Source organism: Myotis yumanensis, unplaced genomic scaffold, assembly GCF_028538775.1.
Source record: "Myotis yumanensis isolate MYYU_CA2020_CCGP unplaced genomic scaffold, mMyoYum1.0.hap1 SCAF_1, whole genome shotgun sequence".
Classification (NCBI taxonomy): domain Eukaryota; kingdom Metazoa; phylum Chordata; class Mammalia; order Chiroptera; family Vespertilionidae; genus Myotis; species Myotis yumanensis.
In genome coordinates, this window is record NW_027223752.1 from 231,147,792 (window position 1) to 231,173,075 (window position 25,284).

Sequence of the window (25,284 nt, forward strand, 5' to 3'; positions counted from 1 at the left end):
GAGGAATGACACGGAAACAGCGTTCAGCTGATCAGCAGCCTAGCCAGGATCTCCAGACAAGTTCTGGTCAGTATCTCCAGCGAAGTTCTGGTGTTTATTGTCTTGTTACACCTGTATTTATACCAGTTGATTTTAATCCTGTCAATTTCTATTGCAAAGGTTAGGGCGTTTCTTATCTCCATTCCAGGGAGTAAAGATTATGTAGCTTAAGCATGATTGTTTGTAGTTAAAGTGATTACCTACCCGCCTGGCACTTAGTTAAGGGGTTTTATCCCCTCCCTAACTTCAGGGAAAAATCCCTACCTGGGGAAACAACCTTTCTCAGAGAGGTGACCTTGGTTAAAACACATAGCGCTAAGGGGAACAAACATATTAAGAACAGTATGCCATATACGCCAGGTCCCTTGAAACATATACTGTGCAGATGTTTCTTTCCTGCAGCTACTGTGTCAAGCAGCACTTGTAGGGAAAAAAAAAAAGCAAGGAAAGGTGGATAAGGATAAACTACAAAACAGGGAGGGTAGAACTGAACTCAGAAATCAGGAGTTTCCAGGAAGAATTAAAACATATTGCCCGCATACTTGTGCATAAATTTGCAGTAATACAGAGAACTTCTTAGTAAATTTTGGGTTCGGCCCCCTGCACATATACAGAAACACATGCACAATTGCTGTGGTGCAAAAGTCAAAAGTGTCACTGAAGTTTATTTTAAATGAAAAGCTCATTCTGAAGAAGAAAAAATATTTTCTCTAGCATGGTAAGAATTCATTCCATAACATTTGTAAAGTGCGAAATACCACGCCACTCACTGTACTAGGGTCAGGCAAGTGAAAGATGTCACCGTACAGAAGTCTCAATGGTCGCTGTCCTCCAGGAGTTTACATTTTGCAGAGGATAAAGAGTTTCCTCTTTGGGGGGTTTTCATCCAGTCACACCCAATGCCATCCGTAAATAATTTTCGGTCAAAAGCCCCGCATCTTTCCCTTAAGCCTTACACATATTCACACTTTTCGAAATCTCTTCGCCCTGGAAACTGATGTTAGGGCGGGATCGCTCTGGATATTTCGCAGTTATTTGGGATGCGGCCCCATGACCAGTTTGCTCTTTCCCTGCAGTGGCGGGATGACAGTGCCCCCCGCCCCCCCCCCCCCCCCCCCCCCCCCCCGCCGCTTCCCCCTCCAAATTTCCAGCACTTAAAGCACAAAGTGCAGCTTGAACCATCAAGGAGCGGTCAAACTTGCGGTTTGCACCGCCCTTCTATAGTAGAACCTAAAGAAGTTGAGGCGGCTCGGTCAGACCGGGCAACGCGAGTAGAGCAGTGCTGGGCGCAGGGCGCTGGAGGCCAAGTCCACCAAAGGCGCAGCGCAAAGGAGTCCAAGGCCGGTCTGGAAGCCCAAGTCTGCAAGGAGGACTGAAGAGTGTCCGTCCCTGCTGGACTACAAGGACCAGCATGCATGGCGCCGCGGGGTCCAGCTCCGCTCTGGGACTCCGGCGCAACGGAGCCTGGGAAGTGAAGTCTCCGCGCAGCCCCAGTAGCTTCGGGAAGGCTGAAGGGAGGAGTTGTTAGTCCGCCCCATCGCACGCCGGTTCCCGGCCGGGCTCGGAGCCTCTCGCTGTCGCTCAGGGATTTCGCAGGCGGCGGGAGCAGGACGGCTCGCTGGAGTAAACTCCGGGGGGAGGAGGCGGCGGCGAGGGGATGGGGAGGCGGGGTCAGCGGAAGCGGCAGGTTGCTTCCTTCTCCTCGCGCTCCCTCCCCGCCTCTCCCGGAGGGAGCGGTGGGAGGGGGAGGGCCGGGCCGAGGGAAGGTAGTGACACGTGTCAATCAACCCCCCTCCGGGGGGCGCGCGCTGCGGGGCTCGCGCCGAGGGCTCGCGCCCCTGCCTCGTGCCTGCGCCGCTCGTATGTAAATGAGGGCGCGTGACGCGGGACGCAGATGGACAAGGGAAGAGAGAGAATGGCCGCTGCCGCCGCCGCTGCTGCCGCCGCCGCCGCCGCTCAGTGCCGGAGCCCTCGGTGCGCGGCGGAGAGGAGAGGATTCCGGCGGGAACTCGACTCCTGGCGCCACCGCCTCATGCACTGTGTAGGTAAGAGAGACCCGGGCTGGGCCGCGGCTCCGCGCGGCGGCGTCCGCCGCGACCCGAGGAGTTTGGGGCTGAGGGGCTGAGTTGAATCTCCCGTTCGGGTCAGTTCAATGGGGGAGCGAGCTGGGAGCGGCGGCGGCGGCGCGGCGGCCCGGGCTCGCCTTTTGTCTGGGGGCTCCTGGCCCGGCGCGGTCCGCGCTCCTTCCCCTTCGGAGCTGTTGGGCTCCCCGGGAACTGTTAGTTCGGACCCGCTCGCCCAGTCCCCGGGGGAACCGCTCGCTCGCGCTGTCCCCCAAAAACTCCTCGGCGCCTCTCGCCGCCCGGCGTCCTCCCGGTCTGGAGGGAGGAAGCGGCCCCGCGGTCGGCGTCCGGGCGGAGGGGAGCCGGCGGGAGAAAGGCGGGCCGGTCCGCGCCCCCACCGGGCGCACACACACCCCCTTCTCGCCGCCGGGGGCCGGGCCGGCCGCCGCCACCGAGTTCCAGAGGAGGGCATCCCGGGCGACACCCCCTCCCCCGGGCGCTCGCGGGGCCGGGGCCTCGGGGGGCCGGCGGGGGGCTCGGGGCAGCGGGGGGCGGCGCCCGAGGGGCGGGGGCGCCCTCCTCTGCCCTCTCGCGCTCGGCGGCGGCGCGGTGTGTACCCCTTTAAGGAGGAGCCGCTGGAGCGCTGACGGTTGGGATTTGAAGTTCTTCCTCCCTCTTTGGAAGTCTGGACGGCGGGGAGCGGGGGGGACTGTTGCCATAGAGATGACACCCTCGCCCCCCTTCCCTGTGCGGACGCCCCGGCGACTCTGGTCCTCTTTCGCTGTCATGTGATGGACCCGTCCCCGCACTTACCCGCACGTCTCCCTCCCCGCCTCCCACCCGCGTCCTCCTGACCGTCAGTCTTGCTTCTCAAACTTCTGGGCTGGGAGCTGTCATTCTGCAGGTTGCCGGGGGCGGCGGGAGGTGGCGGGACCTCCGGACCTTCGCCGCCGGCGCTCGCTTTTCTGTCCGAGTGGGACGTGTGCAGGGAGCTGTTCTCCCGCAGGTTGGTGTCCTGGCCAGGAAGGGGGCGACGCGGGGACAGGGACGAGGAGTGCTGTGCGCGTGTGTTTTGGAAGGGGATTTGGGGAGAGAGAGGAAGGGAAGAAGTGTGGGTAGTGGAAGCAGCTGGCTCGGTGGGCGATTACATCTTGGCACCTGGAGTGGAGGCACTAACCTTCTCTTACTTGTTTCCGTCTGTTCTTGCGCCACCTCGAGCCGCCGCCCGCCCCCCACCCGGTTTGTTCGTTTAGCGCCTGGAGGAAGATCCTTCTTTTTGGCTAGTGAACAGGAGGTCGCAGTAGGATGAACTAGTACAACTTCAACTCAGAGGCGTGCACTGCAGAATACGATGGACATAGGAACTAGGGGCACTTTTATGTTTAAGCCACTTACTGTTTACCCTTATAAAATAGGTTTTGGTCTTATCTAAGGAGACATTCTGGAAAATAGCTTTGATTGAGTTCTCATAAGTGATTTTAGTTCTTTTAAAAAGTGTAGGAAAAACCACACGGTATTCTTTATATAAAATTTTAAAGGTAAGTGTTATTAGTGCTTCCAGAATACAAAATGGACCCGTTTTTATTGGAAAGACCTCTTCTGCCGACAACCTGTTTAAAAATTGGGTTCATTGAATTAGGATCAGGATAACGGCATTGTAACACCGGCTGGAGACATTATTGTGTCAAGTTTTACCCGAGGCACGCAGTGATTTTACGATGTTTTTGGTCAATTTTAAGTTTTTGAATCCTTTAAGGTTTTTATCCCCTCATCTTTTTGCTTATGTGGGTACATTAAGTATGCTCTGTATCTAAAAATATATGTGATTTTGAAAAATAGTCAAATTTTAATTAAATACAAAATTAATTGAATTTCATGGGAAAAAGGACTTTCTGCCTTACCTACTTTGGATACTGAAGTAGGATTGGGTAACATTGAAAATTGAGTTCATGCTGTTATGTCTAACATGCAATCTCTGTATTACATTTTTAATGTAATATATAATTATACCATATTAGAAAAAAATTTTTTAACTGGGCTCTAAGTAGTGCGAATTTTCCCCCACAGTCCCAGTCCTAGTCAGGAGACCTAGTAAGACTCGTCTCATACTTTTGTTTTTGCATTGTTATTTTTAAGTAAACAATGAAACTCTTTTAAACCGGATATTCACTTGTTGCTTGGCTTTTGTTTGTTTTTTTCAGTACCCTATATGTGAAGCATCTATTCATAGTGTGAATTGGGATTACATGTAGTTTGTGTACTTATTTCAATTTATCTTTTGCTATTAATGTGCTTACATTCAATATTTCACGTTATAAACATTTGCAAACCGACATATTCTTTTTCCTTTGCATGTTTGTATGTTTGTGAATATATGTGTATATATAAATCTCCGTGTGGCATATCCAGTGCTCTCACGACTTGAAATCATTTTTATAAAATATGATCCTTTCTGCCATTGGGGAAGAAAATTATTCAAAAGCATTATTTTTAAATAAGGAAATTGTAAGCAATGTCTTAGGATTGTACCACAACTCAGTATTAACCCAGTAGTAGTGTTTTAAATCTCAATTCCTAGAATAAGTCTTTCATTTGATTCACTTTTTTATAACATATATTAATATTCTACTTTTATGGGGGGAAAGTTCATCATCCTTGTAGTTAGCTAAGATGTATAACTCTTGATAAGGAAAATGTTTACTTTTCTCTATTTGTGGAACTCATCTCTTTAGATTTATGATTATGATTTATTCTTTTTTTATAATTTAAGAGGTGTCCTATACATTCTGTGTCTCAATACCTCTATTTGCAATGTGGTACTTTTTATAATTTAATTATTTTTCTATAATCATCATATGCTGTGCTATAATTTGGAGTATGCTCATCTAACAGATGTTTTAGTGCTTATTGGATATAGTAAACAGTATCTTAGTGCTCAGTGTAATATTAAGGTATAGCATATAGTCCTGAATCTTGTGGCATATATAAAAGAATTAGTAACTGATAAGTTACAAAATTTAAAACACAGTAAAGTCCAGGAGAAAAGAAATGCATCAATATAATTTTAAATATTATCAGAACTTGTATAGTCTGTTAAGATATTTGATCTGGGAGATAGGCCAAGTTTTTTATTTTTATTGTTTTGATTTTTTTTACTTTTAATTTTGATATAATTTCAAACTTCCACGGTAAGTTGGAAGAGTAGTACAAGGAATTCATATATGCTTACCCACATTCACTAACTGTATTATACTTTGCTGTATTTGCTTTATCATTCTTGCTTTATATCCATATCATTCTATCTACCCATCCATCCTTCTATCTTCTTTTGAAATAATTTGAGGGTATTTGGCAGATATTGTACCTCTTTACTCTTAAATTCTTAAGTGTATATTTTCTAAAATAAAAGACATTGTGCTTACCTAACCACAGCGTAGTTATTAAAACCAGGAGATTTAATATTGACATAATACTGTTATCTCAATCATAATCCATATTCAAATTTTATCTATTTCTCTATTTTATCTGTAAGCTTTCCTTTCCTTAGTCTAGGATCAGGCATTGCATTTTGTTGTCACATCTCTTTAGTCTCTTTTAATCTGGAACACTTTCTCAGCTGCTCTTGTATTTTTTGACCTTGACATTTTTGAAAAGTACAGGATAGTTTTTTTGTAGATTGTCTCCCAATTTGAATTTGTCTGTTGTTTTCTCATGATTAGATTGGTTATGCTTTTTTTTTTTTTTTTTTGGCCAGTAATACCTCTGAGATGTTCTGTGCTTCTTAATGCTAGTACATCATATCTTGAGCTTCATGTTGTTAGCTTTGAAAATTTGGTTAAAGCATTATTCCCCATATTTCTCCTTGAAAGTCATCACTTATCCCTTTGTAATCAATATGTAATTTGGGGGGAAATATATGTTAATATGTATCTGCACATAGCATTCCATAAATTTTGCTGTTATTGTTGATTTACACAGGATATTAGCAGGTTTGAGCTTTACAGTTTTGCCAATAGATTCTTTCTGGTGGGAATGCTGATGAACAATAAAAAGATCGAGGCATGTTAGAAGAAAAGATAGTAAGGGTTTGAATGATCTCTTTTCTATGGTGTCAGAGTCATAGTTTAAGAATCACAGTGTATCACTTAGCCTCGGCAAACCCATTAGTCAACAGAGCCAAATATCAACAGTACAACGATTGAAATTTCTTTTGAGAGCCAAATTTTTTAAACTTAAACTATATAGGTAGGTACATTGTTATTAACTTAATTAGGGTACTCCTAAGGCTTAGGAAGAGCCACACTCAAGGGGCCAAAGAGCCGAATGTGGCTCGCTAGCTGCAGTTTGCCGACCATGGACTTAGCCGAACCCTAGCATTTTGTATATGAGACCAAAAGATATTACATTCTAAGTAAATTTTCCTGATAACCTCATAACTGTCTTAGAGATCTGCACTCTGCAAGTGTTTGTAGAATGGACTTTCTTCCAAACTACCTGCCCCATCTATACTCAGCAGTATCAATGTCAGAATGTTCATTTCTTTTTTTTAACCTCTGAAGAAGTTATATGAGTACTTCCTAGAGCTGAATAGTTAAAGATGGGATAGCCCGTAAATAAAATTCTAGATAATCACCCTAATACCTCTTTCTGACTGCTTCTGGCTTTCTCCTCTTTTGACTTTCCACTAATGTCTAGCTCATCTGTCACTGTTGCAATATAAATCCCAGAAGAGTGGATTCACTTAGAAATCTGGATTTGATAAGGACTGGTGTGGTGGGCCAACTACCCTAAAACCTTGGCTATACAACTATTTTTTCAAGCATTAGCAAGTTTTTCATCCATTTAAAAAGATGTAAACTATGACATTGCCTAATAGCATACATTAGACAAATGGAACTTAGAATATAATGAGTAGTTGGATGGTAAGATATACATCCAAATATCTCTGTAAAATAAGTATATCAATGAATTTTGCATGCAAGATTTGAAATTCTGAGTACTCCTGAATTATTTTATACTTGGAAGTGTAAAATTCTGCCACCTGTGTGAATTTTGTGTTTTTGCAGATATTAGATTCGGGCTACAGGCTGGAGCATAGTATAGCATCCTTTCTTCGTGGAGCTGTCTCTTCATGTCCATGCTACTTTCCTTGGCTGACTACATGCATGCACGCCTTCTTGTTTGGCTTTGCACAGTGACAAGTTGGTGTTTATTGTGTCCTGTATGTTCCCCTGACTTGTATGACTTTGAACCCTGGTGGTTCTATCACAGTGCTGTCCTGGGAGGAGCAACAAAGGCATGCTGATATTTGGATATGTAATTTCTTTTTCCTTATTAGTAAATCCAGTCTTTCAATTATAATAACCTACATTTTTTATGTGTGGATTTTCTTTTTTGATAATAATCCTTATCAAATGGCCAGCATTCGTGGGTGGTAAAAGTTGGTTAGAGCACCAAATTCATAGGTTCAACATTTTGGAGACCCATTAACTTTCACATTATGAGAGTCCATACTGAGTTTGAATGTACCGTAGGATCAAGTAATTCATTCAAAAGAGTTGTTTTTTTCCCACCACAGAATATAGATAGGAGACTGTGAATAGGCCCAGACCAACCTACTGCTCCCACTAGGAAACTAAGGTAACAAAATAATGTCATATTTGTATTTGAAGAATGACACTTTGTTTTTAATTAAAGCTAAATAAAAATTTTGGTTTCAGAATTTTTGTGTTTTCTAGAAAATAAAACTTAAGAGGAATCACTTTTTTAAAAAAAAAATGTTTTCTTACTGCAGAGAGAGGAAGGGAGAAGGAGAGAGAGATAGAAACATCAGTGATGATAGAGAATCATCGATCAACTGTCTCCTGCAGGTGCCCTGCCCAGGAATGGAACCGTGACCTCCTGGTTCATAGGTTGATGCTCAACTACTGAGTCACAGTGGCCAGACTGGAATCATTTTTCTAAACATCTCATTTCCTTTCCTTTCCTTTCATAGAGTTTTTCCTACTTGGCAACAACCCTATCCTGTTTATATTTGCTTCCTTTTTTTTTTTACCCTAATATGTTGCCACATTATTTTAAAGAAAGTATTATTAAAATACCTCCTGGATTCAGTTTTTCTAATAGAGTAAGTACACTTGAGCAGATTCAGGTAAGATTCTTGTTTATATCAGTATCTGCATTGCTGGTTTTCCTGTCTTTCAGTCTAGCTTATACCCTTACATTAAATCATTATTTGAAATAGCTGCTTTGATTTTATAGTTTACAAAGCAGTAGTATCTCCCATTTGTTCTTTTTCATCAAGTAAGGCACTTAACCATTTTCAATTAGTTGATCATAGTCTACCAGACTGCTCTTTCCTATTTGTTTTTCTAGTTTCTTTAGACAGCACAACCATTTGCATCTACTTTTACTTCTCTATTACACCCATTGCCCCAAAATTTTGAGTATCATTTTAGTCATATCTCCTACCCTACATACTAATCTTTATAATTCAGTTGTAACCTGGAGTCTTTCCTTAAGTATTTATTGAAAAACAAGTTTTGAGATCTTTTCTCCATTAATTCAAATCCAATTCTTTTCTGATGCATGTGTATGGTGTGTGTAGATAAGAAGTAACTTTGTCCAATAGACTTCCTCCTATATAGTAGAAGGTTAATATGTAAATCGACCAAACAGCAGAATGACTGTGGTCACTATGACATGCACTGACCACCAGGGGCAGATGCTCAATGCAGGAGCTGTCCCCTGGTGGTCAATGAGTTCCCACAGGGGGAGCACCGCTCAGCCAGAAGCCCTGAGCTGGGCTTATGGCTGGTGAGTGCAGCAGTGGTGGCAGGAGCCTCTCTTGCCTCTGCGACAGCGCTAAGGGTGTCCGACTGTCGGCTTAGGCCCGCCCCCGTGATGAGTGGGCCTAAGTTGTCAGTTGGACATTCCCCGAGGGCTCCGAGACTGCGAGAGGGTGCAGGCTGGGCTGAGGGACACCCGCCCCCCCCCCCCCCCCCCGCACGAATTTCGTGCATTGGGCCTCTAGTATTTAAATAAACAAGGGACTAAATGATAGAAAGAATGAAGAATTGAAAGAGCACACTTCCTTTCTTAACCTCCATCATCTTAACCTTAGGCACAAGTCATTTTACCTTCCACAGATGGAAATCTGAGACTAGGATAATGGTCCTCATGTGTTCACTACATTTTGTTTTTAATGAAAGGTGCTATAATGCTTACATAGCCGTGGTTTCTCTGCTGAATATATAAATTAGGGAATTATCAGCCTAAAGATGATGTTTAAATCCATGGAAATGGATGTGATCACACAGGGGTAAAAAATAGTATAATGAGAGAAGTAAAGTTCTCAGTACCATGCTTTAAGTAATCTTAACATTTTGGGGGCAAAGGATGAGTAAGGCTGCTGAACTTTTACACTGGAAAATAAGTCTATTGGCTAAGTAGAAGAGCAGGGAGAGTAGTATCACCAAATCTAAGAAGAGAGAAGTATACTATGTAATAAAAGGCTAATATGCAAATAGAACGGCGGAACAACCGAACAACCAGTCGCTATAACGTGCGCTGACCACCGGGGGCGCATGCTGACCACGGCAGGCGGCAGAGCGCAGAACATGGCAGGCATTGCCTGCGGCGGGATGGTGGAGCAGGTGAGCAGGAACACCAGACCAAGGCAAGGCACTGGTCGCTGTCATCGGGGTGAGCCTCTGGTAGTTACTGAAGATTCTTTGCTCCTGCGTGCCACGATCCCACCCAGCGCTCACACCTGCTGCTGGCACTGTCCCCGCTTGCACCTGGTGCTGGCGCCCAGCCCCAATTGATCTGCACCATTAGCAGGTGTGAGCAGCGGCTGATGGCCCCTCAGGGCTTCTCCACCTCCTCCTGCTCCTGAGGGGTGATTGGGGCCGGCAGCCGCTATTTGAACCCACTGCCGGTGACAGTCCCGCTTGCACCCTGTGCTGGCACCGGAGCCACTGCTTGCACCCACTGCCAGCGCCAGCCCCGCTCACCCACAGCTGGCGCCAGAGCCACCGCTCGCATCTGCTGACAGCGCCTGGCACTGGTCCCGATCACTTGGTGCTGTCAGCGGGTGCGAGCTGCGGCTGCCGGCCCCATCACCCCTGAGGGCTTCTTCACCTCCCCCTGCGCTTGAGGGGTGATCGGGGCAGCAGCCCCAATCACTCTGTGCTGTCAGCAGGTGCAAGTGGGATGGGTGCCATCAGCATGTGGGAGTGGCAGCAGTGGGAGTGGGGCTGCTGGCAGACGGGATGAGGAATGCCATGGTGGAAGGGGCCAGGTGGGGGTGTGGACGATAGGCCCACAGTTCGTTTCAGGGTGCATGAATTCGTGCCCTGGGCCCCTAGTGTTATAATAAAGAGGGATTGTTATATGTTGATGAGGTGTCACTTACCATGAAACAGGGAAGTGTACATTTTTTTTGGCAACATGGGGATTCTAGGTGATCTTAACTAAATAAATTTCAGCATAGTGGTGGGGAATAGAAGCCATATTGTAATAGGTTAGAAAGTAACTAAGTCTATAAGTAAAGATGACATTTGTAGTAGACTACGCATTTGAGAAGCTACATTTTTAAGGAAGAATAGATAAATGGAGTAGTAATTGAAAGGATCTGGAGTATAGGGATGTTTGGGGTTTTTTTAGCTGGGAGATACAATACTAGGTAATATGAGGAATCGTTTTTTGAGTCAATAATATTCATGATATTTCATGTTTACTTAAGCTGAGACTTGATAATAAAATATTGAGTCAGAAAAATTAGATGAATAATAAGATGGGGTTGGTTTGAATCACTGAATGTGGACTCTAAACGTATCTCTTCTTTTTCTTCAAAGAACATTTTCCCAATTAAGTTTATCACTAAGATATGATGTGTGTGGCATTAGTGTGTTATACATTTTAAAGGAATGATTTTTTTCAGTTAATTTACAGTTCTCAATCATCAGATATTTTGAGTTCTACTGTATTAGCTGATTGGGTTTTTTTACTCTCTTAGCAACTTTCAGTTATGCAATACAGTATTATTCACTATAGTTACCACACTATACATTACATCCCCATGACTTATTTTATAACTAGATATTTGTACCCTTTGACCCATTTCACCTGCCCCCAATTCCCTACATCTGGCAACCGCCAATATGTTCTCTGTATCTGTGAGCTTGGTTAAAAAATACTAGTTTTCTAAATGATAAGTTTGTATTGAAGAACTTGACTTGGACTAAGACCAAAATTAGACATCGGAGACTTTTTTACTTCTTATCCCCCTGGATTGAATTTACCAATCTATCAAAGACAGAGCAGCTGGAGCTATGGGCCTCTTCTGAAATACAGATAAAATAAGTTCTACCCCAGTGAATTTACCATGTGATTTGCTTATTGGTAGGTATAACTATCTAGACAAAGAGGGGTATAACTATCTAGAGCAGGTAGGTATAACTATCTAGAGCAGGAGGTCATGAATGAAAAATGACCTTTAAAACATTAATCCATCCCACTATCAGGATGTTGCCAGTATTAGTCATTCATCTCTCCTTTGGGAGGACTGGATAAGGGGTAGAGAAAAAGGGCAGAAGTTTCTTCTAAAATACTTCCCCCCAAGAATGTGATAAGTGTTGGGAGAGGTGGGAACTGCGGATTGGACCCCCAAAAAATATATTGTCTACATTAGGAATAGGGTTTAGACTTTGCTTTTAAAGAGCTTACAATTATCAGGGATGTTAAGCATTAGAGTTGGTATAATATAATGGAAAGGTAGAGGAGGGAGCAATTAATTTTGATTAGAAGGATCTGAAATTACTAGGCTACAAAAGCCTATGTGAAAGTAGGGCTTGGAAAACTTTTTTTGTAAAGGGCTGGATAATAAATATTTTAGCCTTGCCGAAACCGGTTTGGCTCAGTGGATGGAGCGTCGGCCTGCGGACTGAGGGGTCCCGGGTTCGATTCCGGTCAGGGGCATGTGCCTGGGTTGCGGGCACATCCCCAGTGGGATGTGTGCAGGAGGCAGCTGGTCGGTGTTTCTCTCTCATCGATGTTTCTGGCTCTCTGTCTCTCTCCCTTCCTCTCTGTGGAAAATCAATAAAATATATATTTTAAAAAAATTAAATAAATAAATAAATAAATAAATAAATATTTTAGCCTTGAAGACCACATGGTCTCTATTGTAGCACGTAAGCATTACATAAATGAATGAGCATGGTTGTGTTCCAGTAAAAAAAAAAAAAAAAAAAAAAAATGACAAAAATAGGTGGATTTGGCCTACAGGCCACAGTTTGCTGATCCCTAAGTTAATTAAATGATCCAGCAGGAGAGTAGGTTGGAGGGTACAGGCAGAGGGATAGAATAAGCAAAGGTATAGAAGTCTTAATGATAATATGTTCTGAAACTATTCAGCAATCAACTATCATTGGAATATGGGATGGGCGTAGTAAGTAGGATTGGAAGTATAAATTATGGCCTCCATAGGGAAGAAATTATGAGCCTTTGAAGTTTTTTTAATGGGTAAAAAGCATGATCAGATAAGTCTGCTTATTTTCATTTTGAACATCTGCTGTTGGTTCAGGTTTGAGAGGGTTTTGTCATAATAGTTTTAAAGATGCTCAAATTGAATTAGCCCTTTTAAGTCAAAGTTGGGAAAATGAGCAATCTATTATATATTCAGTATATTAATTAAAATATTAAATTGCTGAATTACTCTCAAATGGCGCCCTTCTTTTCTAGTTAGACTCCGAACAACTTGAAAAATTAAAACAAGGAGAAAATGGAAGTCAAAATATCACTTCTGTTATGGGTACTTGTGCAACTTATTCACTGGTATCTTTTTTTTTTTTTTTTTTTTTTTTTTTATTTTATTGATTTTTTACAGAGAGGAAGGGAGAGAGATAGAGAGTCAGAAACATCGATGAGAGAGAAACATCGACCAGCTGCCTCCTGCACATCTACTGGGGATGTGCTCGCAACCCAGGTACGTGCCCTTGATCGGAATCGAACCTGGGACCTTTCAGTCCGCAGGCCGACGCTCTATCCACTGAGCCAAACCGGTTTTGGCATTCACTGGTATCTTTATTTAAAATGTCATCAGTTCTTCCTGTCTTCTTCCCCTTCCCTTTCTGAACAATTCAGTGTTAAAACTACCAGGAGGAACCAAACAAGGGTAAGTGTCTACCCAGGTGGGATATGTGAGAAGGGCAGGGGGATATCAAGAGCCTGACAAGGGTGGGAAGAGTTGATGGAGTTATGAGGGGTGAGGAGCAGTCTCCCTAAGAGGGCACACTGGTGCAAGATGTTGGAGCCCAAACAGGGTCAGTATGGTATCTGTGAAAGAGTGTAGCTTGATAGTGGTGTGGATCAGTTATTCCCAGGGAGAGGTGTCCAGACTTGGATAGGGTAAGAGGATGAGAAGGGAATCTATGTGGAGGAGCAGGTGGTGTGAGGGTGTAGAAAGGCATCCACATGCAGGAGGGTAGACTGGTGTGGATGTACTGAGGCTTAACTGGGGTGAGGATGAAATCCGTGCATGGAAGCATTCTAATACAAGATGTCAGAGCCTAAGGGTGGGAAGAAGGTATCCTTTGAAAGGCAAGCTCAGTATGGGATGTTAGAGCTTGAGCAGGATGAGAAGGGTATTCTTATAGGAGGGGTGCCAAGCATGAGGAATAAAGGCCTGAACAAAGTGAGAAGGTTATACTCATGGAAGAGGTGTGAAAGTGTTAGGCCAGTCAGGGAGGGATAAAAGGAGAGCATCCGTGTGGGGAGAGGAAGGCAGCCACGCGGGAGATTTGTTAATTTGACTGGTCTTCCTGTTGTAACCAATATTAATGATAATGGGAGCCATGCTTCCCACTGTCTGAGAAGTGTTATAAATATGGTAATGGAGAAAATTTAAATGCTCTCTATAATGTTGAGTTAGAAATTGGAGATATTAGTGTGAAATCCTGATTTTCATTTCATCTATAGAGAAAGATACTGAAATATAGAAGTAAATGTGTGTGCCTATATACAGTTAACCTTTTAATAATTTGGGGGTTAGGAGTGCTGATCCTTTGTGCAGTCCAAAATCCACATAAATTTTGACTCCCCAAAAAGTTAACTACAAATAGCCTGTTGTTGTTCAGAGCCTTACCAATAACAATTAAAACACATTTTGTATGGCCAGGCCTGTGTGGCTCAGTGGTTGAGCATCTTCCTATGCACCAGGAGGTCACTGTTTTCATTCTGGTCAGGGCATGTGCTGGGGGGCATGCAGGAGGCAGCCTATCAATATTGATGTTTCTCATTAATGTTTTTGTTTCTCCCTCTCCCTTCCTCTTTGTCTAAAATTAATAAAAACATTAAAAACAACAACAACAACACACATTTGTATGCCTGGGGGGCAGGGGGTGGACAGAGCATGAAGTTAGTGGGGCAAGGATTTTTCCCAGCATAGATTGTCAGTGTTTTTGTCTGGTTATAAAGTTAACCTTCTATCCCAGTTCCAAAAATTATGGCCATATCTTTCCATATCTTTTGAACTTATCCCAAGAATGACAAATGGTGAAGTGGAATATAGCTCATTAAAATTTATTATTTCATTTTAACTTTTCTTTGCTTGTGCTCTTCTGTACTTATTGTCAAATGAACCCCCAAAAGGGTCTGGAGGCTTTGGCTAGAAATAAATGTGATTTGTTCAAGGGTCTTAGGGTTTGTAAACTTGAAATACAACTAGGCAATAGAGTGTCCCAAAGAAGAAAGGAAAGCTGACGGTTCTTATATAAAAAGTACATTCTTAAAAAGAATCATTCCTGCATCCTTAGCTTCTGGACTAACTCAAGATGGTGATCCTCGAGATGACCTAATGGTCTGAATAATAGTCTAAATACATGAGTATTCTTTCCTTAGTCCTTCAGGGGTTAACCAGAGGATTATCTGGAGTTTAGATGTAATTCAGACATTGATGCAAGTTAAAGTTCCCAGGTTAGTTTAAAAAAGAATAGATTCCTTGCCTGATGTCTCAAACTACTTGATTTTAGTAATTTACCAGCTTGAATATAATGGGTCCATTTTATTTCTTCACCCTATTTCTCACCATTTAAGAGTACAAGAAAATAGTGCCCTGGTAAAATCTTAAACATAATTTCAACAATATTATGGAATCAGCCTAACCATTACCTATTTTTTCTCCTTTGCCTTATTACTTGACCTTTTAGTATATCTAATCTGGCATAAATATAACTTATAAGTAGGGTGGAATTTCCCTATGAGTGTTACTAATCCAAAACCAGTGTGCCTGATCTTCTGAAATGCCAAAACTCAAAATGTCACAGTTTGGAGTAAGGAAAGGTTTGTTGATCCAGGAAGCAGCAGCCAAGAAGATGGGAGTGCTAGCATTACCTCAAATCGATCTTAAGAAAATAGAGTGTTCAGGCTTCTTTTATGTCAAGGGAAGGGAAAATGGGAGGGGCTATTTTTGTAAAAGGCAAGTCCCAAGCAGAATCCCTCTAATGATTAGCATGTCTAAAGTAGGAGCTATTAGCCTGAAGGCCATGAAAACAACTTAGTCCCTAACAAGATTGAGTGAGTACACATTACTTTATCTAATTTGTCTTACTAAGTTAACTAACTTATCTTCATTCTTCTCATCATTCTGAACACACAGATCCTTTCCTCCTCAGTTATAAAGTGAGTTTTTGCTGACTCTCATTCTTTAGACCTATTCTAAAAGTACTACTTTATTTTATTTCAAGAATAATAGGATTATCATGGTTGAAGGGAGCATGGCTATCTACCAAAGTCCTTTTGTGCATCTTTTCCTCTCATACTTTTTTTCAGTAAATATTTATGGGCCATGAATTGTGCTAGGGGACTTAATGCATTTCACTATCTTCATGAAGCACAATCTTGTAGTGAAGACAAGGCTCTTCTACTATAGAATATGGTAAAGGCTATAATAGAAGCATATACATTATTAAAGTTGTGGTATAAAGGAGAGGGATCAGGTGTTCTTGTATGGGTCCACACCAATTATAGGACGATTGTGGAAAATGAGAAAAGAGAAAAGTTGAATTGTGGAGAAACTTGTGAGCAGAATACAATAGTACTTACTGTTATTTTTTAAAATGTATGGATTGATTTTGAGAGAGAGAAAAACATTGATTTGTTGTTCCATTTATTTATGCATTCATTGGTTGCTTCTTGTATGTACCCTGACCAGGAATTGAACCCAGAACCTTGGTGTATTGGTATTTTTAATTATTGTATTTTACAGTGGATTATGCATTAAGGGCTTACACTTGAATTCATTTGATTTTCACAATAGTCATATAAGCAGGAACTATTTTTATCTTCCCCCACTTTACTGATAGGGAAGTTAAATAACTCATCTTAAAGGTAGAGGAAAACCATTCAAGGGTTTTAAGCATGGGAGTAATATAGTTTAATTTGTAGTTTTATAAGATTAATTTACCAGTAATGTAATAGGAGACTAAGACAGGCAAATCAATCAGGAGTTCTTCAAGATAGCCCAACCAAGAAATTATGAAGGTCTGAAATAAAAGTAGTAATAGAAATGGAGGAGGGGGGAAGAATTCAAAAGACATGAGGTGTTATAATCAACAGATTTTAGTCATTGATAAACTAAGGGCACACAGAAGGAGGAAGAATAGAGACTCATTTCCAGGCTTCTCTTTAGGAGGCCAGATTGAATTGTGGGACTGTTATCATGATAGGACACACAGCAGCATATTTTCATAGTAGAGGTAGTAGAGTCAGTATTTAGAGCAGTGATGGCGAACCTTCTGAGCTCTGCGTGTCAGCATTTTGAAAAACCCTAACTTGGAGAGAAACCAAGATGGCAGCATAGGTAAACACCGGAAATTGTTGCCTCCCACAACAAATTCAAAAATACAACTAAAAGACAAAACGGACATCATCCAGAACCACAGAAAGGCTGGCTGAGTGGAAATTCTACAACTAGAAGGAAAGAAAAGCACACTTGAGACTCAGAGGAGTTGCAAAAGTGCAGAGGTACGGAGGCGCATGCGACAAGGGCTGGCAACAGAGGACGCGGCTGTCTTTTTGAATCGGGAGGGAGTCACAAGCCTCCGACTGCTCTGAACTCCAGTTCTGGGTGAGTCTCTGGGGACCCAGCCTCATACAGGGAGAAACTGGACTGTCTGGCAGCGGGCAGAACTCGGAACTCGAGGGCGGCTTTTTCTCAAAGGTGCTTGCAGCGATTACCGGGACACTGAGATGCGGGGCCCCTTAGGGCAGGGCTGAGGATCAGCCATAGCTGCTTGCTCCGCCCTGTTGATTCCCTGAGGTCTCGCCCCACCCAAGCTGCAGCAGAGGCTTTTGCATATGAATGCCCTGGCCCTTTGCAATCTGAAAATCACCTAACAAACTGCAGCTGGGCCAGACCCAGAACTTCCAAGAGAAGGCCCAAGGCTCCACAGCAGCTTGCATTGCTTCACAGCTGGGCCTCATCTGGGCACCTCCAAACCCCAAACAAGGAAGGGGAATCTGCAGATCTCTTCGTAGCTCCTGCTGGGTAGCCTCAGGCAGAGGCTAAATTAGCACCTCCTTAGATCCAAGAGCCAGTGTACCCAGTGGTCAGAGTGGGACCATCCAGATTACAACTCCTCAGATCCATAAGGGACACACTCAGGGGGCAGACTCAGTGAGCACCAAAGCCCCACTGAAGCAAGTCTTGCCCCATAAGGGTGTCTTCTGCACAGAAGTTCTCCCACCGTAGACACAGCTGATTCTCACAGCCAATTGGCCTGGAGGTCAATTCCTCCCAGTGATACCTACAACAATCAAGGCTTAACTACAACAAGACTATGCACAAAGCCCACAAAGGGGTGCACCAAGAGTGTCCACCTCAGGTAATTGGGAAGGCTGAGCCAGTGGGCCCTATAGGACACATAGCACACAAAGCCACTCTACAAACACAGAGAAGCATAAAAAATGCAGAGACAAAGAAACAGGTCACAAATGACAGAAATGTAGGAAACTAAACGACCGGATATAGAGTTCAAAACCACACTTTTAAGGTTTTTCAAGAACTTTCTAGAAGCCACCGATAAATTTAGTAAGACCCTCCAATAGTCTGGTGAGACCGCCGATAAATGTAGTGAGACCCTCAAGGTTATGAAAAAGGACCAACTAGAAATTAAGCATACACTGACTGAAATAAAGGATATTATGCAGAGTTCCAACAGCAGACTAGAGGATCGCAAGAATCAAGTCAAAGATTTGAAATACAAAGAAGCAGAAAACACCCAACCGGAAAAGCAAAATGAAAAAAGAATCCAAAAATACGAAGATAGTATAAGGAGCCTCTGGGACAGCTTCAAGTGTACCAACATCCGTATTATAGGGGTGCCAGAAGAAAAGAGAGAGCAAGATATTGAAAACCTATTTGAAGAAATAATGACAGAAAACTTCCCCTACCTGGTGAAAGAAATAGATTTACAAGTCCAGGAAGCACAGAGAACCCCAAACAAAAGGAATCCAAAGAGGACCACACCAAGACACATCATAATTAAAATGCCAAGAGCAAAAGACAAAGAGAGAATCTTAAAAGCAGCAAGAGAAAGACAGTCAGTTACCTACAAGGGAATACCCATACGACTGTCAGCTGATTTCTCAACAGAAACTTTGCAGGCCAGAAGGGAGTGGGAAGAAATATTCAAAGTGATGAATGCCAAGAACCTACAACCAAGATTACTTTATCCAGCAAAGCTATCATTCAGAATTGAAGGTCAGATAAAGAGCTTCACAGATAAGGAGCTAAAGGAGTTCATCACCACCAAACCAGTATTATATGAAATGCTGAAAGGTATCCTTTAGGAAGAGGAAGAAGAAGAAAAAGGTAAAGATACAAATTATGAACAACAAATGCATCTATCAACAAGTGAATCTAAAAATTAAGTGAATAAATAATCTGATGAACAGAATAAACTGGTGATTATAATAGAATCAGGGGCATAGAAAGGGAGTGGACTGACTATTCTTGGGGGGGAAAGAGGTGTAGGGGATGCGGGAAGAGACTGGACAAAAATCGTGCACCTATGGATGAGGACAGTTGGGTGGGGAGGGCAGAGGGTGGGGTGGGAACCGAGTGGAAGGGAGCTATGGGGGGGGGGGGGGGGAGGAACAACTGTAATAATCTGAACAATAAAGATTTAATTTAAAAAGAAAAGAAAAGAAAAACCCTAACTTAACTCTGGTGCCGTGTCACATATAGAAATTTTTTGATATTTGCAACCATAATAAAACAAAGACTTATATTTTTGATATTTATTTTATATATTTAAATGCCATTTAACAAAGAAAAATCAACCAAAAAAATGAGTTCGTGTGTCTAAGACCAACATATTAGGTTTGCTAACTTGCCTTAAAGCCAGTTGTTGCATGAACTCTAAGGCAACCAACTATAGAATGGAAATTTCCCTCTAGTCATACAAATTCTGAGCTTTCATAGTAGGTCAAAGGCTCTTACTTCTACTGCATGAATAATGTGGCACTTCTGCATTCTTGTATTCCTAATATTTGACAGCTGAGAGTTGGTTTTGGATCTTGATTATCTGTGTGGTGGTGTTTTGTCTCTCCCCCCACCCTCCAAATTTGGTCCCTATTATTTGTTTGGGAAAATTTAGCTTAGTTAGACTAACTTTTATGTTGTATTTTTTGATATGTACATGATTTTATAGTAAATATAGGTAATTGGAAAGACTCCCTCAAGTCAGTTTTCACTAATTATGTTGAAGTCAGTAGAGTGAATGTAACATGGCTCACTGTAGGTTTAGATCCCCATAGCTTTGGCATATGATTCTGTCTTTAAACAAAACCCAAACACTTCCTTGACCTTTATTTTCTCTATCTCCTTCCAGTCACTAGCCTATCTCAATATTTGATTTACTTGATCTCTCTCCACTTACTTGTATGTCTTTCAGATATCCTAAATATTAATATATCTAAGAATGAACTCTTGATTTCCTTCTACCAAATAACAAATCTGTTCCTATGGTGTTCTTCATCTCAGTACATCTAGTTTCACAAGTCAGAGAACTAGAAGTTATCTTTCACTTCCTTCTCATCTCTTACACCCAGCCACCAATTATTTTTGGTTATGCTTCCACATATATCTTAAGGTACACCCTTTCCCTCCATTTCCACTCCAGTCTGTCAGTCGTACTTTTTTTTTCTTTGCCAGGACTACTGCAAAAATTCTTCATGATTTCCCCTTTTATGCTCTGATTCTTCTTTAGTCTTCTGTGCTACAAACAAAAATCTGGTGACATACTTATTCCACTCTCAATCCAGCAGTGACTTCCTTTTGCATCAGAGACAAAAGCATGAAAGTATAACATTGTTTGTGGGGTTTTTTTTAATTATTGGCTTAAGGCCAAATTGTGAACTTTTAAAAAATACATTGTCCTAAGGAATTAGTCCTTATTCTGATATTTATTTATTATTTACTTAATTTTTTTTCCATCACCATTTATCCCCGTTATACCTTCTTTCACCTCCACCACCCTCCAATGATCACCACACTGTTTATGTCCATGAGGTTTTCTTTTCTTTTTTGCTCAATCCCACCACCACCACTCCCCACCCACCCACAACATCCCCACCTGAGCTGTCTGCCTGCTCTCTACGAGTCTGTCTCTATTTTGCTTGTTGGTTCAGTTTTGTCTTTCTCTGACTGGCATATTTTACTTAGCATAGTGTTCTTCAGGCCATCTATGCCATTGCAAAGGGTAAAATTTTCTTCCTTTTCACAGCTGAATAATATTACATTGTGTAAATGTACCATAGCTGATGGATGCTTGGGCTGCTTCCAAATCTTGGCTATTGTAAATAATGCTGCAGTGAATGTAGGGGTGCATAATATTCTTTTGAATTAGTGTTTTGGGTTTCTTCAGATATATTCCTAGAAGTGGAATCCCTGGGTCATAAGGCAGTTTCATTTTTAATTTTTTGAGGTAACTCCACAGTGGCTGCACCAATCTGCATTCCCACCAACAATGCACAAGGGTTCCCTTTTTTTTGCATCCTTGCCACCATTAGTTTGTTGATTTATTGATGATATCCATTCTAACAGGTGTGAGGTGATATCCCCCTTGTGATTTTTAATTTGCATTTCTCTGATGATTAGTGACATTGAGCATATTTTTATATACTATTAGCCATCTCTATGTCCTCTTTGGAGAAGTATCTTTTCATGTCCTTTGTCCATTTTTTAATTGGATTGGTTGTTTATTGGATGTTGAGTTTTGTAAGTTCTTTATAAATGTTGGATATTAACCCTTATCAGATGTATCATTGGCAAATATGTACTCCCATTCAGTGGATTGTCTTTTTATTTCGTTGATGATTTCTTTTGCTGTGAAAAACTCTTTAGTTTGATGTAGTCCCATTTGTTTATTTTTTATTTTGTTTCCCTTGCCCAAGGAGATATATTAGAAAAAAATATTGCTATGAGAAATGTCCAAGATTTTACTGCTTATGTTTTCTTCTAGGATTCTTAGGGTTTCAAGTCTAACATTTAAGTTTTAATCCATTTTGAATTTATTCTTGTGTACATGCAAGAAGATGATCTAGTTTCGTTTTTTTGTATGTATTTGTCCAATTTTCCCAACACCATTTATTGAATAGACTATCTTTAGCTAACAAGAAATAAAAGGCATCCAAATTGTAAAGGAGGAAATAAAACTGTCATTATTGCAAATAACATGATGCTATCTACTAGAGAACTCTGAAGATTCCATCAAAAACTACTAGAACTGATAAATGCATTCAGTAAAGTAGCAGGATTCAAAATAAGTATCCAGAAATTACTTGCATTTTTATATACTAGTGATGAACTATCAGAAAGGGAAACTAAAAAATGATCGCATTCACAATTGCTGCAACAAGAATAACATACATACCTAGGAATAAACTTAACTAAGGATGCAAGAGACCTGTACTCAGAAAATTTTAAGACACTGAGGCAAGAAACTGAAGAAGATACAAATAAGTGAAAGCATATTCCACGTTCATGAACAGGAAGAATTAACATAATTAAAATGTCCATACTACCCAAAGCAATCTATAGACTCAGCACAATTCCTATCAAAATATTAGGGGCGTATTTCACAGAAGTAGAACACATATTCCAAAATTTGATATGGAACCACAAAAGACCCTGAATAGCAACAGTGATCTTGAAAAAGAACAAAGTTGGAGGAATTAAACTTACTCTGATGTTTAATTGGGAGTCAAGTGACATTTTTGTTAGCTTGTATTTAAGTGGGGAGGTTCATAGGAATGCCTCTTTACACATGTATCCAGTGAATTTAGTGTTTCAATTTTCTGTTTTATACCAACCCTATGCAAACCCTGATTACTCTTTGGGGAAATCAAAAGTAGCTTTCCTGGGAGACTGTTTGAAAAACTGGGCGTAATTTGTAAAATCCATTGTGGGAAATTTCAAATATATACAAATGTGGAAGAAAGCATAATGAATCTCCATATTCCTGTGATCCAGCTTTAACAGTATTAACAAGTTCTGACCTAGTGTTTGATATTAAAGTTTTCAGTCAGAACAAAAATGTTATATGTTGGTTGTCTGAATGCTATAATCCATTCTATGATCTAATGTGAATGAACCCAGATTACACATTTTGTTGCAGTAGTTGTGGATTTATGCCAGAGTTGTGAAAAATATTATGATGATCATGATATTTTACTGCTTGCATTTAGGTTTAATATAAGCAATTTTGGGTTGCATATGGTATGGTTTTAAACCAAAAAAAGTTGAGCTCTAGTCTCCAGAAGCCTATTCTTTCTTTCTTTGTTTTCTCCTTTCTCTCTTCTCCCCCTCTATTCCTCCTCCTCTCCCTTCCTGCCACTCTTACCTTCCTTTCTCCCTTCTAATAGCTAATGTGTCAGAATCCCTCAGATCATTCATCTTACTTGATTGCTGTTCATATAACACTAACTTACTAAAAATATTTTCACATTAATGTTATATTGGACAGCACTTATGATAATTTGGTAGTATTTATATCTTGGGTGTTTATTTAAAAACTCATACCAAATGAATTTATGGCATTGGAAAATCTGAATTTTAGAAAGTATAGAATGATAGATATATCTTTATAGATATCTAGATCATATGTAGATACACACATGTGTGTAAGTTGCCTTTAGTAATAACAATTTTGATGATTCCAGGAGACTTTAAAAAATAAGTACTGTTTAATTTTAATGAAATTGAGGAGAATATACTGTTGCCATTTGTGTGCTTAAAGTTACAATTATATAAAATGTATTAAATTGAGATCTTGTAGTAAATTGTGAATTTTGAGTACCTTATATTCTAGTTGTCACTTATTAACTGTGTAACCTTGAGAAAATTACAAGCTATTCCCTCAAAAGTTGTTACACATTGATTTTTAAAAATTTTGTTTTTCAATTATAGTCGACAGTGCAATGTTGTGTTTTTTTTTGTTGTTTTTTTGTTTTTTTTTAATATATTTTATTGATTTTTCACAGAGAGGAAGGGAGAGAGACAGATAGCTAGAAACATCAATGAGAGAGAAACATCGACCAGCTGCCTCCTGCACATCTCCCACCGGGGATGTGCCCGCAACCCAGGCACATGCCCTTGACCGGAATCGAACCTGGGACCCCTGAGTCCGCAGGCCGACGCCCTATCCACTGAGCCAAACCGGTCTCGGCTGCAATGTTATATTAATTTCAGGTATACATGCCGAAACCGGTTTGGCTCAGTGGATAGAGCGTCAGCCTGCGGACTCAAGGGTCCCAGGTTCGATTCCGGTCAAAGGCATGTACCTGGGTTGCGGGCACATCCCCAGTGGGGGGTGTGCAGGAGGCAGCTGATCGATGTTTCTCTCTCATCGATGTTTCTAACTCTCTATCTCTCTCCCTTCCTTTGTGTAAAAAATCAATAAAATATATTTTAAAAAAATTTCAGGTATACAACATATTGATTAGACATTTATATGCCTTAACAAAGTGATCACTCTGATAAGTCTGGTACCCATCTGACATTATACATAGTTATTACAATATCAGTGACTATATTCCCTGTTCTGTACTTTATCCATGTGACTATTTTTATAACTAGTGATTTGTACTTAATCCCTTTCACCTTTTTCACCGAGTCCCCCAACCCCCTGCCATCTAACAGCCATCAATTTATTTTCTGTATCTATGAGTTTGTTTCTGTTTTGTTTATTTTTTTATTTTGGTTTTAAGAGTCCACATATGAGTGAAATTATATGGTATTGGCCTTTCTGTGTCTGACTTATTTCACTTACCATAATACCCTTGAGGTATGTCCATGTTGTCAAAAATGGTAAGTAGATAAATAAGTCCTCCATTATATATATATATATCATACACATCTCCTTTATCCATTCTTCTATTGATGGACACTTAGGTTACTTCTAAATCTTGGCTGTTATAAATAATGCTACAATGAATGTAGGAGTACATATATCTTATTTAATTAGTGTTTTGGATTTCTTCAGATAAATACTCAAAAGTAGAATTGCTGGGTCATATGCTAGTTCTATTTTTAAATTTTAGAGGAACCTCCACACTGTTTTCCATAGTGGTTGTACCAGTTTACAATCCCACCAACAGCGTGGTAGGGTTTCTTTTTCTCTACATCCTGGAAACACTGATGTTTATTTATTGATGATAGCCATTCTGACAGGTGTGAGGTGATAGCTCATTGTGGTTTTAATTTACATTGTCCTGATAATTAGTAGGAATTAACATTATTAAAATAGTCATACTACCCAAAGCAGTCTACAGATTCAGTTTAATCCCTATCAAAATATCAATGGCATTTTTCACAGAACTTGAACAATTAATCCTAAAATTTATATGGAACCACAAAAGACATTGATTTTCCAAAACAATTATGAAAAGGAAGAAAAATGTTGGAGGTATCATGCTACCTGATATCAAATTATACTACAAGGCTGTATTAATCAAAACAGCATGGTACTAGCATGAAAAGAGACACACAGAAAATAGAACAGAAAAGAGAACCCAGAAATAAATCCACACCTGTATGGTCAGTTAATCCATGACAAAGGAGGCAAGAATGTACAGTGGAATAAAGACAGTTTCTTCATTAAGTGGTATTAGGAAAACT

General features: G+C 41.0%; 1 protein-coding gene across 11 annotated transcripts in view; it reads left to right on the forward strand.

The window, feature by feature from the left end:
- The first annotated feature begins 1,808 nt into the window (after positions 1 to 1,808).
- LCORL (ligand dependent nuclear receptor corepressor like) overlaps positions 1,809 to 25,284 on the forward strand; it is a 150,216-nt gene continuing 126,740 nt past the window's right edge. For all 11 annotated transcript variants that reach the window (XM_070398837.1, XM_070398847.1, XM_070398826.1 and 8 more), the window contains exon 1: positions 1,809 to 2,084. In XM_070398837.1, the coding sequence (XP_070254938.1) occupies positions 1,934 to 2,084 (151 nt within the window). In that variant the 5' untranslated portion in view covers positions 1,809 to 1,933. The remainder of the gene's footprint in view (positions 2,085 to 25,284) is intronic.